The sequence below is a fragment of the Mus caroli genome, unplaced genomic scaffold (genome assembly GCF_978045245.1).
Source record: "Mus caroli unplaced genomic scaffold, Mus_caroli_1 scaffold_13, whole genome shotgun sequence".
Taxonomy (NCBI): Eukaryota; Metazoa; Chordata; class Mammalia; order Rodentia; family Muridae; genus Mus; species Mus caroli.
The window spans coordinates 117,591,191-117,604,077 of NW_028227268.1; the positions used below are offsets into that span (position 1 = coordinate 117,591,191).

General features: G+C 51.7%; 1 protein-coding gene across 2 annotated transcripts; it reads left to right on the forward strand.

Moving 5' to 3' along the window:
• Positions 1 to 426: 426 nt before the first annotated feature.
• Positions 427 to 11,535, forward strand: Polm (DNA polymerase mu). Of its 2 annotated transcripts, XM_021177778.3 has the most exons (11): positions 428 to 1,132; positions 2,331 to 2,511; positions 2,891 to 2,989; positions 3,668 to 3,838; positions 4,455 to 4,526; positions 7,410 to 7,530; positions 9,011 to 9,143; positions 9,285 to 9,387; positions 9,487 to 9,735; positions 9,819 to 9,902; positions 10,066 to 11,535. In XM_021177778.3, exons 1-11 carry the CDS (start codon positions 945 to 947, stop codon positions 10,150 to 10,152), a joined length of 1,488 nt encoding a protein of 495 aa, XP_021033437.1. In that variant the 5' UTR covers positions 428 to 944; the 3' UTR covers positions 10,153 to 11,535. The 2 variants fall into 2 exon arrangements, with proteins under 2 accessions (XP_029339014.1, XP_021033437.1); XM_029483154.2 differs by lacking the exon at positions 2,891 to 2,989 and having other exon boundaries at positions 427 to 1,132.
• The last annotated feature ends 1,352 nt before the right edge of the window (positions 11,536 to 12,887 follow it).

Consider the following 12,887-nt stretch of genomic DNA (forward strand, 5'->3'; position numbering starts at 1 on the left):
TATAAAATCCATGAATAATGCTGTTTCAGATAAAGAGCCATTGGAATTATTTTTCTTCAATCGGGGAAAAAGGGCACATAGAAACCGTTCATTTCTGTTCACTTCCACTGGGATCTAGTCTTTTTTTTTTTTTCCCAATTTTTTATTAGGTATTTTCTTACTTTACATTTCAAATGCTATCCCGAAAGTCCCCTATACGCTCCCCCCCCCCCCCGCCCTGCTCCCCTATCCACTCACTTCCGCTTCTTGGCCCTGGTGTTCCCCTGTACTGGGGCATATAAAGTTTGCAAGATCAAGGGGCCTCTCTTCCCAATGATGGCCGACTAAGCCATCTTCTGCTACATACGCAGCTAGAAACACGAGCTCTGGGAGTACTGGTTAGTTCATATTGTTGTTCCAACCTATAGGGTTGCAGACCTAATTTTCCAAATGGAACGCCAGCTGTCCCAATGCTGTTCTTTACATTGGAAAACGTTTTCACCCTCCACCAGCTCACATGCAGACTACTCAAACTCCGCTCCCCTCTGTATACCCAGGAGAAGTGGCGTGGGCGCTCTGTCACCAGCAGAGGCAGTGGAGGGTTGTCCAGGACTTCTCATATGGCCCAGGATAACCTGAGACCCCGCCCTGGGGGGCGAGGAAGAGCGGCCGAGACCCCGCCCCCGAGAGGAGAAAAGTGTCCGCCCAGTACGAGGCGAAGCCCCGCCTACGGGCCCAGGATATTCTGGGAAACCATTGGGGCTTTCTATGAGAGTAGTTCAAATAAGAATCCTCGGGCGTTATTTGCATAGAGCTGGGGCTTCCGAGGGGAAGCCAAAAGCATCCTAGAGGGCGTCTCGTTTGCATAGAGCAGACACCACTTCCTCTCTCCTCCTTCCGCCTTCTTTCATGACTCTGCCTTCCTTCGTTCTGCGGCTTCCCGTGCTTCCAGAGTCGGTGCCCAGATGCTTCCGAAACGACGGCGAGTGCGAGCTGGGTCCCCACACAGCGCGGTAGCCTCTTCCACGCCGCCCTCGTTGCGCTTCCCGGGTGTGGCCATCTACCTTGCGGAGCCGCGAATGGGCCGCAGCCGCCGGGCCTTCCTCACGCGCCTGGCGCGGTCCAAAGGCTTCCACATCCTAGATGCTTACAGGTGTGCAGCTCCCGGGAGGCGCCGATGGTGGTGGGATGCCATCTCCCCCGGGGGCTGGTGTAATTATGCCCGTCACCCCAGGGTATGGACTTACTGTGGCCCAGGGCGGGAGCTGGCGCGCAGCTGTGACAGCAAGCAGCACCTGCGGCTTTGGGTTCCAAGCCAGCCTCGGTACTTCGCGGTTGCGGTACGGTCTCCAATCCGGAGTTCCTCTTTTTGAAAGGATGCCATCGATTCAGAGGCATCTTAAAGAGCTATAAAAGGAAGAATGGTTAGTGAGCAATATTTGCTAGCTGCATTCCCTCCAATGAACCAGCGGTCAAAGATGTCCTGAGTTTGCAGACGTCACCAACTAGCTCCAGTAGAGAAAATGCCCAGGGCGTGGAGTAACTGAGATTGAGGAGACTAAAGGAGCCTGTGCCCCTGTAGCTGGCTAGTTTGTTTGCAACTCCTCCCTCCACAAATGAAGCGTTCTTTTTGTTTGTTTGGTTTGTTTTGTTTTTTGAGACAGGGTTTCTCTGTGTAGCCCTGGCTGTCCTGGAACTCACTCTGTAGGCCAGGCTGGCCTCGAACTCAGAAATTTGCCTGCCTCTGCCTCCCAAGTGCTGGGATTAAAGACGTGTGCCACCACGCCTGGCTCAAGACTAGTGTACCAGACTCACTTAAAAGAGTAGAGATAACAATTTGGATTGCGCATGGCTCTACATTCTTACCACAGCCTGACAAGGTGGCCTGCATTGGATTTTCCCAATGTAAAAAAATATATATAAATACGATGCTTTCCAAGGACATACAACAAGAGTCTGCCTACTGGGGTTTGAATAAATAGGGCAAAATTCTGTGTCTTAAAATCTTAGCAGAGTGGTATGCCTGCCTGTAGTCCTGGTACAAGGGTACTAGAGTTCCAGGCCAGCCTGGCCTACAAAGCAAGTCTCCAAACAGCAATTAGCATTGAGATCAGAAACACCTGGCCCTGGCCACTAAGGCACCTGAGGCAGAGAGGGTGGCAGGTAACATATCCAAGTGGCTTGTGGGTGAGGCTGCAGCTAAGAACCTGTTGGACCAATGGAGAGGTGCTCACCCATCAAGGAGGGGCTGGGAAAGCTTTCTGGAGGAATGGAGGCCTGTCACAGTGCAAGAACAAAGGCTTGGGATAGGAGCAGCACAGCAAGGGCCCTGGGTTTCATTCTTCTTCCAGCTCAAAGGTGACACATGTGGTGATGGAAGGGACCTCAGCCAAGGAGGCCATCTGCTGGCAGAAGAACATGGATGCTCTCCCCGCAGGCTGCCCACAGCCAGCTCTGCTAGATATTAGCTGGTTTACAGAAAGCATGGCAGCTGGGCAGCCTGTCCCCGAGGAGGACAGGCACCACCTGGAGGTGAGCTAGTGAGCTAAGACAGATGACATAGCAGGTCCTTGGTGTCCTCAGGAGGAGGTAGGGAGTGAGGACTCTCCCAAGACTGCAGGGGGCCCTGGGAAAGCAATAGAGACCCCAGCAGGGGTTTGGAGGCTGGGCCATCCCACCTTCTGGTCTACTTTTAGTATAATTAGTTTCTTCCTCAGTGAGTACTTGGGATGAACTTGAGTCTGTCCTTGGGATGCTCTGGAGCCAGGCTGCTAGGAGACAGGAGGCAAGCTCCCTCCCTTTTGAGACCCCCATCCCTAGCCCACATATGTAGAGTTGGGGGCAGAGTACATGCCAGTGCTGCCATTTCAGGATGACCCGTGCCTTGCCCTCTGCCCCTTTTTTTTTGCAGGTAGCTGAGCCCAGGAAGGAGCCCCCAGTCTCAGCGTCGATGCCAGCTTATGCCTGTCAGCGCCCCTCACCTCTCACACACCATAACACTGTCCTCTCAGTAAGCTGCATCTATGAGCAGATCCCCACCCAGAGAACGGGACATGGTAGAGCTGGTTGGTGAAGAAGTATTAAAAAAGTATAGCAAAGTAAAAACAAAATTCAAGGCTTTTGGGCCCAGGCTTGGGAGTGTAGCCTTTGTGGCTTAGTGCTCCAGGTACTGGTCATAAAACAGATAGCGACATTCCTCCACCTACCCTCTTCCTGGGTTCAATTCAAAGAATGGCACCCTGACCATTACTGGAACCTGCAATGCAAATGTGCTATCTTTAGGGGCTCTTAGATTGTTAGGGGCTCTTAGAAACTGTCTTGAGAGATAACCTGACACTTGTGACTTTATACTTCCTTGTGACTCTTAACTGGTATTTTTGGTATTTTCCAACAACGCCCTCCCCACCTCCATGAATTGTGGTTTCTTCCTTTAAATACCCCCTTACTCAGCTACTCGGCGCGCCATGGTCCTCTACCCCTGCGTGGTGTATGACCATGGGCCCGAGAACGCTCTCGAATAAAAATCCTCTTGCAAGTTGCAGCAAGACCGTTTCTTGTGGGTGATTTTGGGGTGTCGCCTCTCCTGAGTCAGAACGTGAGGGAGTCCTCACGTTGTGGGTCTTTCATTGGTATCTGGCAAGGTACCTTATCCCATAACCAAGCCCCCCCCCCCCCCCCCCCCCCGCAGGAGGCTCTGGAGACGCTAGCAGAGGCAGCGGGCTTTGAAGCCAACGAGGGCCGTCTTCTCTCCTTCTCCAGAGCGGCCTCGGTACTCAAGTCCTTGCCCTGCCCTGTTACATCTTTGAGCCAGCTGCACGGGCTGCCCTACTTTGGAGAACATTCCTCTAGAGTAATCCAGGTAGGTGCTTGTCGCGGTGAGTGGGGCGAGTGGGGTGAGTGGGGTGTCCTGGGCCCGGTGGAATAGCAGGAGACTTGGTTCAGAGCCCAGCCTGACAGTATGGGCCTGCACAGGAAGCTGCTAAGAGGGCCACAGTGAGTCCCCGTCAGCACAGATTCCTACTGTGGGGGTTGTTGCCCTGCCCTAGGGCGAATGAGTGACGACTCAGTAGAGGTTGCTGCAGGCGTTCATGTCATCATGTCACCGTTAGGATGTCTGGGTAGTATCAGAAAGCATCCTGGAGTGGTTTTTGAGGGCCCAACATCGAAACAGCCTTTTGGATACTTTTTCTTGAAGAACCTATAGTGGCAAAAGCTGCTTTCAGATGAAGACATACATGTTTCTAAAGGGAAACACTGGTCTGTCCTGGGCCATGTGTGAACCATGCCTCTGGCCCTGAAAAGCTTTATTGCTGGCATCCCTGCCACACCAGCTGTGCCTTAAAGCTTTGGTGACCTCCCTGGGCACAGTCTCGGTTTCCAAGTCCTGCTGGTCCCTAACACTACAGAGCCTCTCTTTGCAGGGTACGGAGGGAACTCTGCCTTGGGCTCAGAGTTTTGTTTTGTTTCTGTCCCAGGAGCTGCTGGAGCATGGGACATGTGAAGAAGTGAAACAAGTCCGTTGCTCAGAAAGGTACCAGACCATGAAGGTGCGTGATGGGGAGGGGACAAGACACGGGTTCACTGCATAACCCACACGAGCAAGCAGCCAGCAAAGGCCTTTTCGCCCGGCCCTGGGGTCATAGACGGTCACTAAGGAATGGCAGCTAAACTGACACCTGATAGGCAGGAGGTTGCCAGATGGAGACGTGCAGACAGGGCCTGTTTTGAGCGTAGGGAAATTTCTACATCACTCAGCACCTTCTGTTTTTTGTTTTTTTTTTTTTTTTTTTATGGAATATTCTCGAATGTATTAAAGGGCTCACTGAGCCTGGCGGTGATGGAACACGCCTTTAATTCCCAGCACTAGGGGGTACAGAGGCAGGCAGATCTTTTTGAGTTCCAAAGCCAGCCTGATCTACAGAGTGAGTTCTAGGACAGCCAGGGCTACACAGAGAAACCCTGTCTCAAAAGACAAAAAACATCATCAACAAAATAAAAACGAAAATGAAAAAGAGCACACTGAGCAAAATAGGATTTGTGTGTGTGCACACGCATACATGCGTATGCTACAGTCACCTTCATGGTGCCATCTCTGGTCTCCGGTATCATCGTCAGTGCTGCGGGCCTGCCCGCATCCGTGCTGCACTTGCACCCGTGCCTACTCTCTGCCAGCTGGATATGGAAGCCATCTGGGTGGGTGCCTTGCTTTTATCTGCTCAGACACCTCTGCCTCTCCTTTTGTAGCTGGAGATTGTCAGGTCAGTGGCCTGAGATTTGTGGCAGTGATTTGTGGCCTCCTGGGAGGGTGAGGCTTGAGGTATTGTGGGACACTATACTGTCAGAGTGGCAGTGATGACTTAGTAGAGAATCCTCGAGCCAAGAGGCCTGGCTGTGGCCATGCTGGGTAGATCAGGCATGGGGCTCGAGCTGAGGTGACCTTGCCCCAGCCCCATCGAGGGTTTCCTGGGCTCAGAGAGATGAGCACTAGAAGATGTTGAAGGTGTCTCCTCGCCATTCTGCTTCCCGGGCACCCCAAAGTCTAGAAAACATCCATGCCAGCAGAAAATTATTCCAGTAATTAGAAGGTTTTGTTTGTTGGTTTGTTTGCTTGCTTTTCAGGGTAGGGGGTTGAGACATCTCTTTACTGAAGCTGAGAGTGGCCTCCAATTAAAAGCAAGGGGCCTGCCTCTGCCTCCAGTGCTGAGATTATAAGTTTGAGGCCCTCCCACTTCCCCCCCCCCCCACTTTTTAAAAAAAAAGATTTATTTATTTATTATATGTAAGTACACTATAGCTGTCTTCAGACACTCCAGAAGAGGGAGTCAGATCTCATTAAGGATGGTTGTGGTTGCTGGGATTTGAACTCAGGGCCTTCAGAAGAGCAGTCTGTGCTCTTAACCACTGAGCCATCTCTCCAGCCCTTCTCCCATCCACTTTTAAAAACAAATAATAGACTTGTTTTCTCAGTGCTTTACTCATTTTTTAGATTTAAGTTTTAAAACCTGGTTTGTTTCTTTATCTGGGGGAAAGCACACCATGGCACACTTGTGTAGAGGCTAGCTTGCAGGGGTTGGTTTTGGTTTTGGTGGACTGTGTCTCACAGGTCCAGGTTGGGCTGGACCACATTCTGTAGCTGAGGTCACCTTCCTCCTGCTTTGACCTCCCAGATGTTGAGATAGCAGAAAGCACTGCCATATTCAAATGCCGGATTTTTTTTTTTTTTTGTAGGTTCATTCTTTAAATTACATATATGCATGCACGGGTGCTGAGTGAGGTGGGCCCAGGTGACAGATCCCCTGAAATAGAGGCAGTTGTAAGCTACCTGACATGGTGCTGGGATTTGAACTTGGGTCCTTGGCGTGAATAATACTTGATGGTGATTGCTGTATCAGTCATCTCTTCAGCCCTAGATTCAGATTTTTGTTTCGTTTTTGTTTTTCAAGACAGGGTTTCTCTGTGTAGCCCTGGCTGTCCTGGGACTCACTCTATAGACCAGGCTGGCCTCAAACGCAGAGATCTGTCTGCCTCTGCCTCCCAAATGCTGGAGATTAAAGGTGTCACCACCTCAGTCAGCTAGTACCAGATTTTGAAAGCCAGGTTCTGTTGACTGCAGCAACAGTGATCTGTTTTACACTGTGAGTTCAGAGTCAGGGAAGCGGCTGAGAAATGCCCAGGAAGGGCAGGGCTGAGAGCTCTTTTCCCTCTGCTCATCCACATGGTAGCTTCGTTTTTTTTGTTTGTGATAGGGGTCTTGCTTAGAATTCAAGGCCGCCCTGGAATTCGAGCTCTTCTTATGTCTGTCTCCTACATCCTGGGATTACAGGCATGCACAGCCACACCTGGTCTCCATCTTCTTGACACGCATCTGTAATAGCCACTGCTAGGAGATTTAGCCACAAAAGGGTTTGGACTGTGTGTATAATCTTTACTGCTATGGGGGCTGCCCTTAGTCTCATTCAAGAGTCTCTGGGTGGTTAGCTCAAGGCTGGCAACATGCTAGTCCAGGACTCCATGGACCAGTTGGCGTTTGAACGTGAGAGCAACCTGCTGGGGTAGATACTGGCCAGGCCTCCAGTGTTTCTCTTGAAACCACATCTTTGTTCACTCTTCCTTGGTTTTGGTGTTGAAGAGAAGCACAGGTAAGCTCCGGTTTTGGTAGGTTTTCCCAGGAAACGAAGAACCTGGTGAGCCTGTATATTAGAGTAACTCTTTGGGGTCTATTTTAAGCACAGGCTGGGCTTGTGCGTTTATAAAGGGATAAAGAGAGAGCTTACTGAAGGTTTTTGGTAGTTGGGCAGCAGAAATATGCTGTCCCTAGTTGGCCAGGATTGAGTCCTTGTCCTGTGGCATTGCATGAAGACAACACTCTCAGTCAGGGGCATCGTTCTGTGGATTTTGCTCCTGACCCATCCATTCCTTCTTCCACATAGCTCTTCACCCAGGTCTTCGGGGTTGGGGTCAAGACTGCCAACCGGTGGTACCAGGAAGGACTACGAACCCTGGATGAGCTCAGAGAGCAGCCCCAGAGACTGACGCAGCAGCAGAAAGCAGGTGAACTTCCCAAAGCTGCCTAGCCCTGGAAGCTACGCAATGAAGCCCTTAGCTCTAGTGTGGAACACGCTAATTGCCTGAGTGTGGGGCAGCAGCTGGTGCAGAGGGATTCTGGTAGCCATTCGAGGGGCCCCCTGTGGCTTCCTGCCTGGACCCAGGGTTGGCCATGACCCTTTCTCAGCGAGTGTTGTCACAGCACTGCCCTGGCATCCTGACCTCATGTTTCTTCCTATTTGATTTCAGTTTGTGTTAGGGACAGCCTTGGTCTGGGCTACCTGTCCAATGTGGTGTCTGATGTATGTGGTTTTTCGGTGTGGGCGCCACCATGAGTGGAAATAACAGAAACCTTGGGCTTGAGTCCACTCCTCCATGTGCTAAGTATGTAACCATGGCTTCAAGACTAACCTCTCTGAGTCGAGGTTACCTTCTCTGGGAAACACAGAGAAATGATAACATGGAATTCCTAAGTGCCTCCGGAAGCTGGCGAGTGATGAGCACACATGCTGTCTGTGTAGCCTTCTGGGTTGAGCCGGTGAGCTTGGCTGAAAGTACCAGGGCCTGCTGGTGGCCTCCTCAGGGTGCTCCTGCTTCAGTTGTCTCTCCCCCAGCAAGGTAGACAGTATGGGCAGCAGCCTTTACTAAGAGCTTGCTGTGTGCTAGGTTTGCCATTCCTCGTGCTTGAGCCTCCTTAGTGGTGTCCCTTTGGCAGGCAAGAGACAGAGTAGGCCAAAGGAGAGGTGACTTGTGGTACCCCAACTTCTTCCTGTCTTTTTTCCACATCTCACTTGCATTGCATTAATCTGGAGAATCTGCAACCTTCAAAGGGCTGGCTACATCTTGCCTGCATTAGTTTCATTGTCTCATGTAGTTTTGCGAAAGAAGTTTTTGTTTGTCTTGTTGTACTGTTGGGGATTGAAGCTAAGGCCTTATAAGGCACATGTTAACAAACTCTCTGCCCCAGCCCTCTGGTATGTAGCCCTGGATGGACTGAAACTCTATATATAGACCATGCTGGTCTCAAACTCACTCTCTGGAGTCTTATAAGATCCTATGTTTGTGGGAGAGTTGAGGAGGGGATCTTGTTTTCTTCATTTGCATGTGAATCTACAGTTATCTCAAAATAAGAATTTGAGTTTAAGCCGGACGTGGTGACGCATGCCTTTAATTCCAGCACTTGGGAGGCAGAGGCAGGCAAATTTCTGAGTTCGAGGCCAGCCTGGTCTACAGAGTGAGTTCCAGGACAGCCAGGGCTATACAGAGAAACCCTGTCACGAAAAAAAAAAAAAAAAAGAAAAGCAAAAGGAAAAAAAACAAGTTTAAAAGGGGAAGTAGGTCATTTTTAGGGTCTCACTCTGTTCTGGCCCAACCTTTCCCTCTGTGTGTCTCCTTCCCTACAGCCACCTGGCTGTGGTGGCTCTGTGTGCTGGGGTGGGGTACGGGGAGGGGAGGACTCTGGGGAACAGAAGCTTGCTGCCCACAGGCCTCCAATATTACCAGGACCTGAGCACTCCAGTTAGGCGAGCTGATGCTGAGGCTCTGCAGCAGTTGGTAGAGGCAGCTGTGAGACAGACCCTGCCTGGAGCCACTGTCACATTGACTGGCGGTTTCCGAAGGTAAGGGGGCCCAATCATATCTTCTGAGATACTCCAGTCTCCTTCCTAAGGGAGGGACACTGAGTTTTGGACACTGAGGTGGCCTCTCCTTTCACTTAAAAGAACATGGCTTTGTGCTGAGAATCAAACTGTCTCTTTCAGGGGAAAGTTGCAAGGCCATGATGTAGACTTCCTTATCACCCACCCAGAGGAGGGCCAAGAAGTAGGGCTGCTGCCCAAAGTGATGAGCTGCCTACAGAGCCAGGTGAGGGCCTCCAGCACCCTGCCCATGAGTGACCACTGACCAGCCTCTGCCCTCCCAGAACCATAGCAAGCCAGGCCACACCTGCCTCCGCTCTCCCAGGGACTCGTCCTGTATCACCAGTACCACCGCAGTCATTTAGCAGACTCAGCCCACAACCTGCAGCAGCGGAGCTCCACAATGGATGCTTTTGAGAGGAGTTTCTGCATCTTGGGTTTGCCACAACCCCAACAGGCAGCTCTAGCGGGGGCCCTGCCTCCCTGCCCAACTTGGAAAGCTGTGAGGGTAGATCTTGTGGTCACGCCCAACAGCCAGTTCCCCTTTGCCCTTCTGGGCTGGACTGGCTCCCAGGTAAGTCATGTGTTCCTTTTGGGGCCCGGGACTGTGGTGGGCCAGCCCTGCTAAAGGAAGTTGTCCCTTCCCTCTCTCCTCAGTTCTTTGAGCGGGAGCTACGGCGGTTCAGCCGTCAAGAGAAAGGGCTGTGGCTTAACAGCCATGGGCTGTTTGATCCTGAGCAGGTAAGTCTCCGGGAACTAGGGTAAGAAACAGTTTCCTTAACCCACACCTAGTCCACAATCTCAAGTTTGGTGCACACCGCCAGGCAGCATGACATGGTTCCAGCCGCACTGTGCGCAGTAGCATGGCCTGGGCCCCAGCCACTAACATTCTTGTCCCTTGCAGAAGAGGGTTTTCCATGCAACTTCTGAGGAAGATGTTTTCAGACTCCTGGGCCTCAAGTACCTTCCTCCAGAGCAGAGAAATGCCTGAACTGAGAAATGCCTGTGGGCTGCCACACCCATCCATTCAAAAATGAGGGGCTGCCTCTTGCTTGGCCAGGAGTGTTTCCAGACAGGAGCACTGCCACCCCATGGCCTCATCTGTGCAAATGGAGTTTTCACTTCCTGGGACATTAGTAGAGTGTGACCCCAAGTCAACTCAGCTTTCAGCCTCCACACACCTCGCAGTCAGGGGCTTTTAGCAGTTCATACATCATGGACCTATGGCAGAGCCTGAGTCTTGGTTCTGGGCCAGCTGTGGTTGCAGTGTCTGCTGCAGAGTACCCCGTCCTGTGTGCCAGAAAAGAGATACCTATGTTCCCGCCCTGGGCTTGGTATGGGAAGTGTCATTCTGGCAGTGAGGTGTTGTGCAGAAGTAAGATGCCTGAGTGCCTGCTGCAGTAGGAGGCGGCCCAGGACAGCAACCTCCAGTGCTGGTGCTGTTGGCACCACCACCCGAAGACCTGGGTACCTGTACCAGACTTCATAAGCAGCACATCTCCAGAATCGGCCCCACATGTGTCCTCTCTCTGTAGCTACCAGCCTCGGCCGAGCCAGGCCTGCCTACCCACAAGCTCCTGTGCAGCCCCAGCCCCTGCAGTGCCTTCTGGGAAGGCTGGTTTCCTAGCACAGAGACTGTAGCTCAGCCTGGCAGCAGTACTGAAGCTCAGCAGCATCAGCGGGCAGCAGCATCAGCGGGCAGCAGCATCAGCGGGCAGCAGCATCAGCGGGCAGCAGCATCAGCGGGCAGCAGCATCAGCGGGCAGCAGCATCAGCGGGCAGCAGCATCAGCGGGCAGCAGCATCAGCGGGCAGCAGCATCAGCGGGCAGCAGCATCAGCGGGCAGCAGCATCAGCGGGCAGCAGCATCAGCGGGCAGCAGCATCAGCAGCAGGCAGCAGCAGGGTGCTCTTCTTTCCTATCCTGAGATTGTGAGCTGCGGGTTCCCTGGTCCTGCTCCTCTGCTCTGCCACTGCTATCTGCCCTGCAGCAGTTTCAACCCTGCAGTCCTCAGGCAGGCCTGTGACCCTGCAGTCCTCAGGCAGGCCCTGTGACTCTGGTGTTTCTGTTATCTCTTCCAGTCTCACCTGTACCCCTCCAGATAAGCCTTCCCCCACTTACCCAGTTCACTCCTGGTCCCTGTTTCTCAGCTCTTTGTGACCAACTTCTTCACCTTCTCTGGGCTGGAAGCACTAAAGTGGGCTGGTCACGGTGTCCTTGTATCTCCAAGTGCCGAGGCCTCTAAAGTCCCTTTCCTTCCTGTACACTGCCCCTGCCTCCTTCAGGGTCTGACAGATGCGGGCCTCCTAGATCAGTCGGCAGGTTAACAAGTATTTTTAAAATTAACATTCAATAAAGTGGATTATTTTTTTGGATTATAGTTTTACAAGTTTTAACACACACATGCACACACAGAGCATGGCTACTTCTGCCACCTTCAGGACGCAACAGCTCTGTCCCCCAGAACTTTGCCTTATACTGTTATAGTGACAGTTTCCTTACCCCAAGTGTGTTAGTCAGGGTTTCTATTCCTGCACAAACATCATGACCAAGAAGCAGTTGGGTATCTCATTATGTATGGATGATTTTGAGCCACCATGTGGTTGCTGGGATTTGAACTCAAGACCTTCAGAAGAGCAGTCAGTGCTCTTATTCACTGAGCCATCTCACCAGCCTGGAGCCAAAACTTCTAGGTCAGTAGAACTTAAGGTCATGGGAACAGGAAGAAAAATTTTCCTAGTGGGTCACTAAGGGTGATAGTGAGTAGAACTATTCCCTTCTCCACCCCTTGGATCCTGGGTATGGTGGAAACTGTACCATATATTGGATGCTGATTCAAAGTATATACTGCCCTCTGAAGAACTCTGCCCCAGCCCTCCATGCTGCTGCCTCCTAGTTGGTGCTGTAACTGTGTCTTCAAAAGGCCATTCCATCTTTCTATCAAGTGGCTGCTTGGTGGGGAGCATGGTAAGACCAGAGGATTCTGCAATCATGGGCTCATTGTCCCACTTCTCTGGTTGTGAAGTAAGTTCCTTGAAGCAATACTGCGTGGATACCATGATGGTGGGTAAGGCACACAAATCTATGAGTAGCTTTAGTAGAAGCATCACACGCTGGAAGTGGCCCAATGTAGTCATCTGCCACCAGGTTGCTGGCCTGCCCCAGGGGGATGGTGCCACATCTGAGGCTCAGTGTTTGTCTCAGCTGTTGGCAGGTCTGGCATTCAGCAGCGGCTGAATCCACATTGTTGAGCTCATCTCTGCCACCATGACCACTTTGTTCATGGGCCCGCTGGGCAATGAGAATGTCTTAGCAGGGTTTCCATGGCTGTGATGAGACACCATGACCGTGGCAACTCTTAAACAGGAAAATAATTGGGGATGAGCTACAGTTCAGTCATCATGGTGGGAGGCATGGTGGCACACAGGCAAATGTGATGCTGGAGAGGTAGCTGAGTGACAGGCAGCCAGAAGAGAAAGTGACATTGGGCTTGGCTGGAGCATCTGAAATCTTGAAGGCCTCACCCACGGTGACACACTTCCTCTAACAAGGCCACACCTTCTAATAGTGCCACTCCCTATGGGCCTATGGGGGCCATTTTCATTCAAACCACCACAGCCCAGAAAGAGGCTGACTGTCCACAGAACAGGTCATCTTAATTACTTGATTTTGAACTCCTCCCTAGCTGTAGTTACCTTTTGATGAACACTTACATACAACACAAGTA

What these genes read in the sequence shown, in the direction of transcription:
- Polm (XM_021177778.3), top strand. Translation starts at nt 945, where the DNA reads ATGCTTCCGAAACGACGGCGAGTGCGAGCTGGGTCCCCACACAGCGCG. An exon ending in ACCATAACACTGTCCTCTCA is followed by an intron (nt 2,990 to 3,667) that starts GTAAGCTGCATC and finishes CCCCCCCCGCAG; the next exon opens with GAGGCTCTGGAGACGCTAGC. An exon ending in TGGGCTGGACTGGCTCCCAG is followed by an intron (nt 9,736 to 9,818) that starts GTAAGTCATGTG and finishes CTCTCTCCTCAG; the next exon opens with TTCTTTGAGCGGGAGCTACG.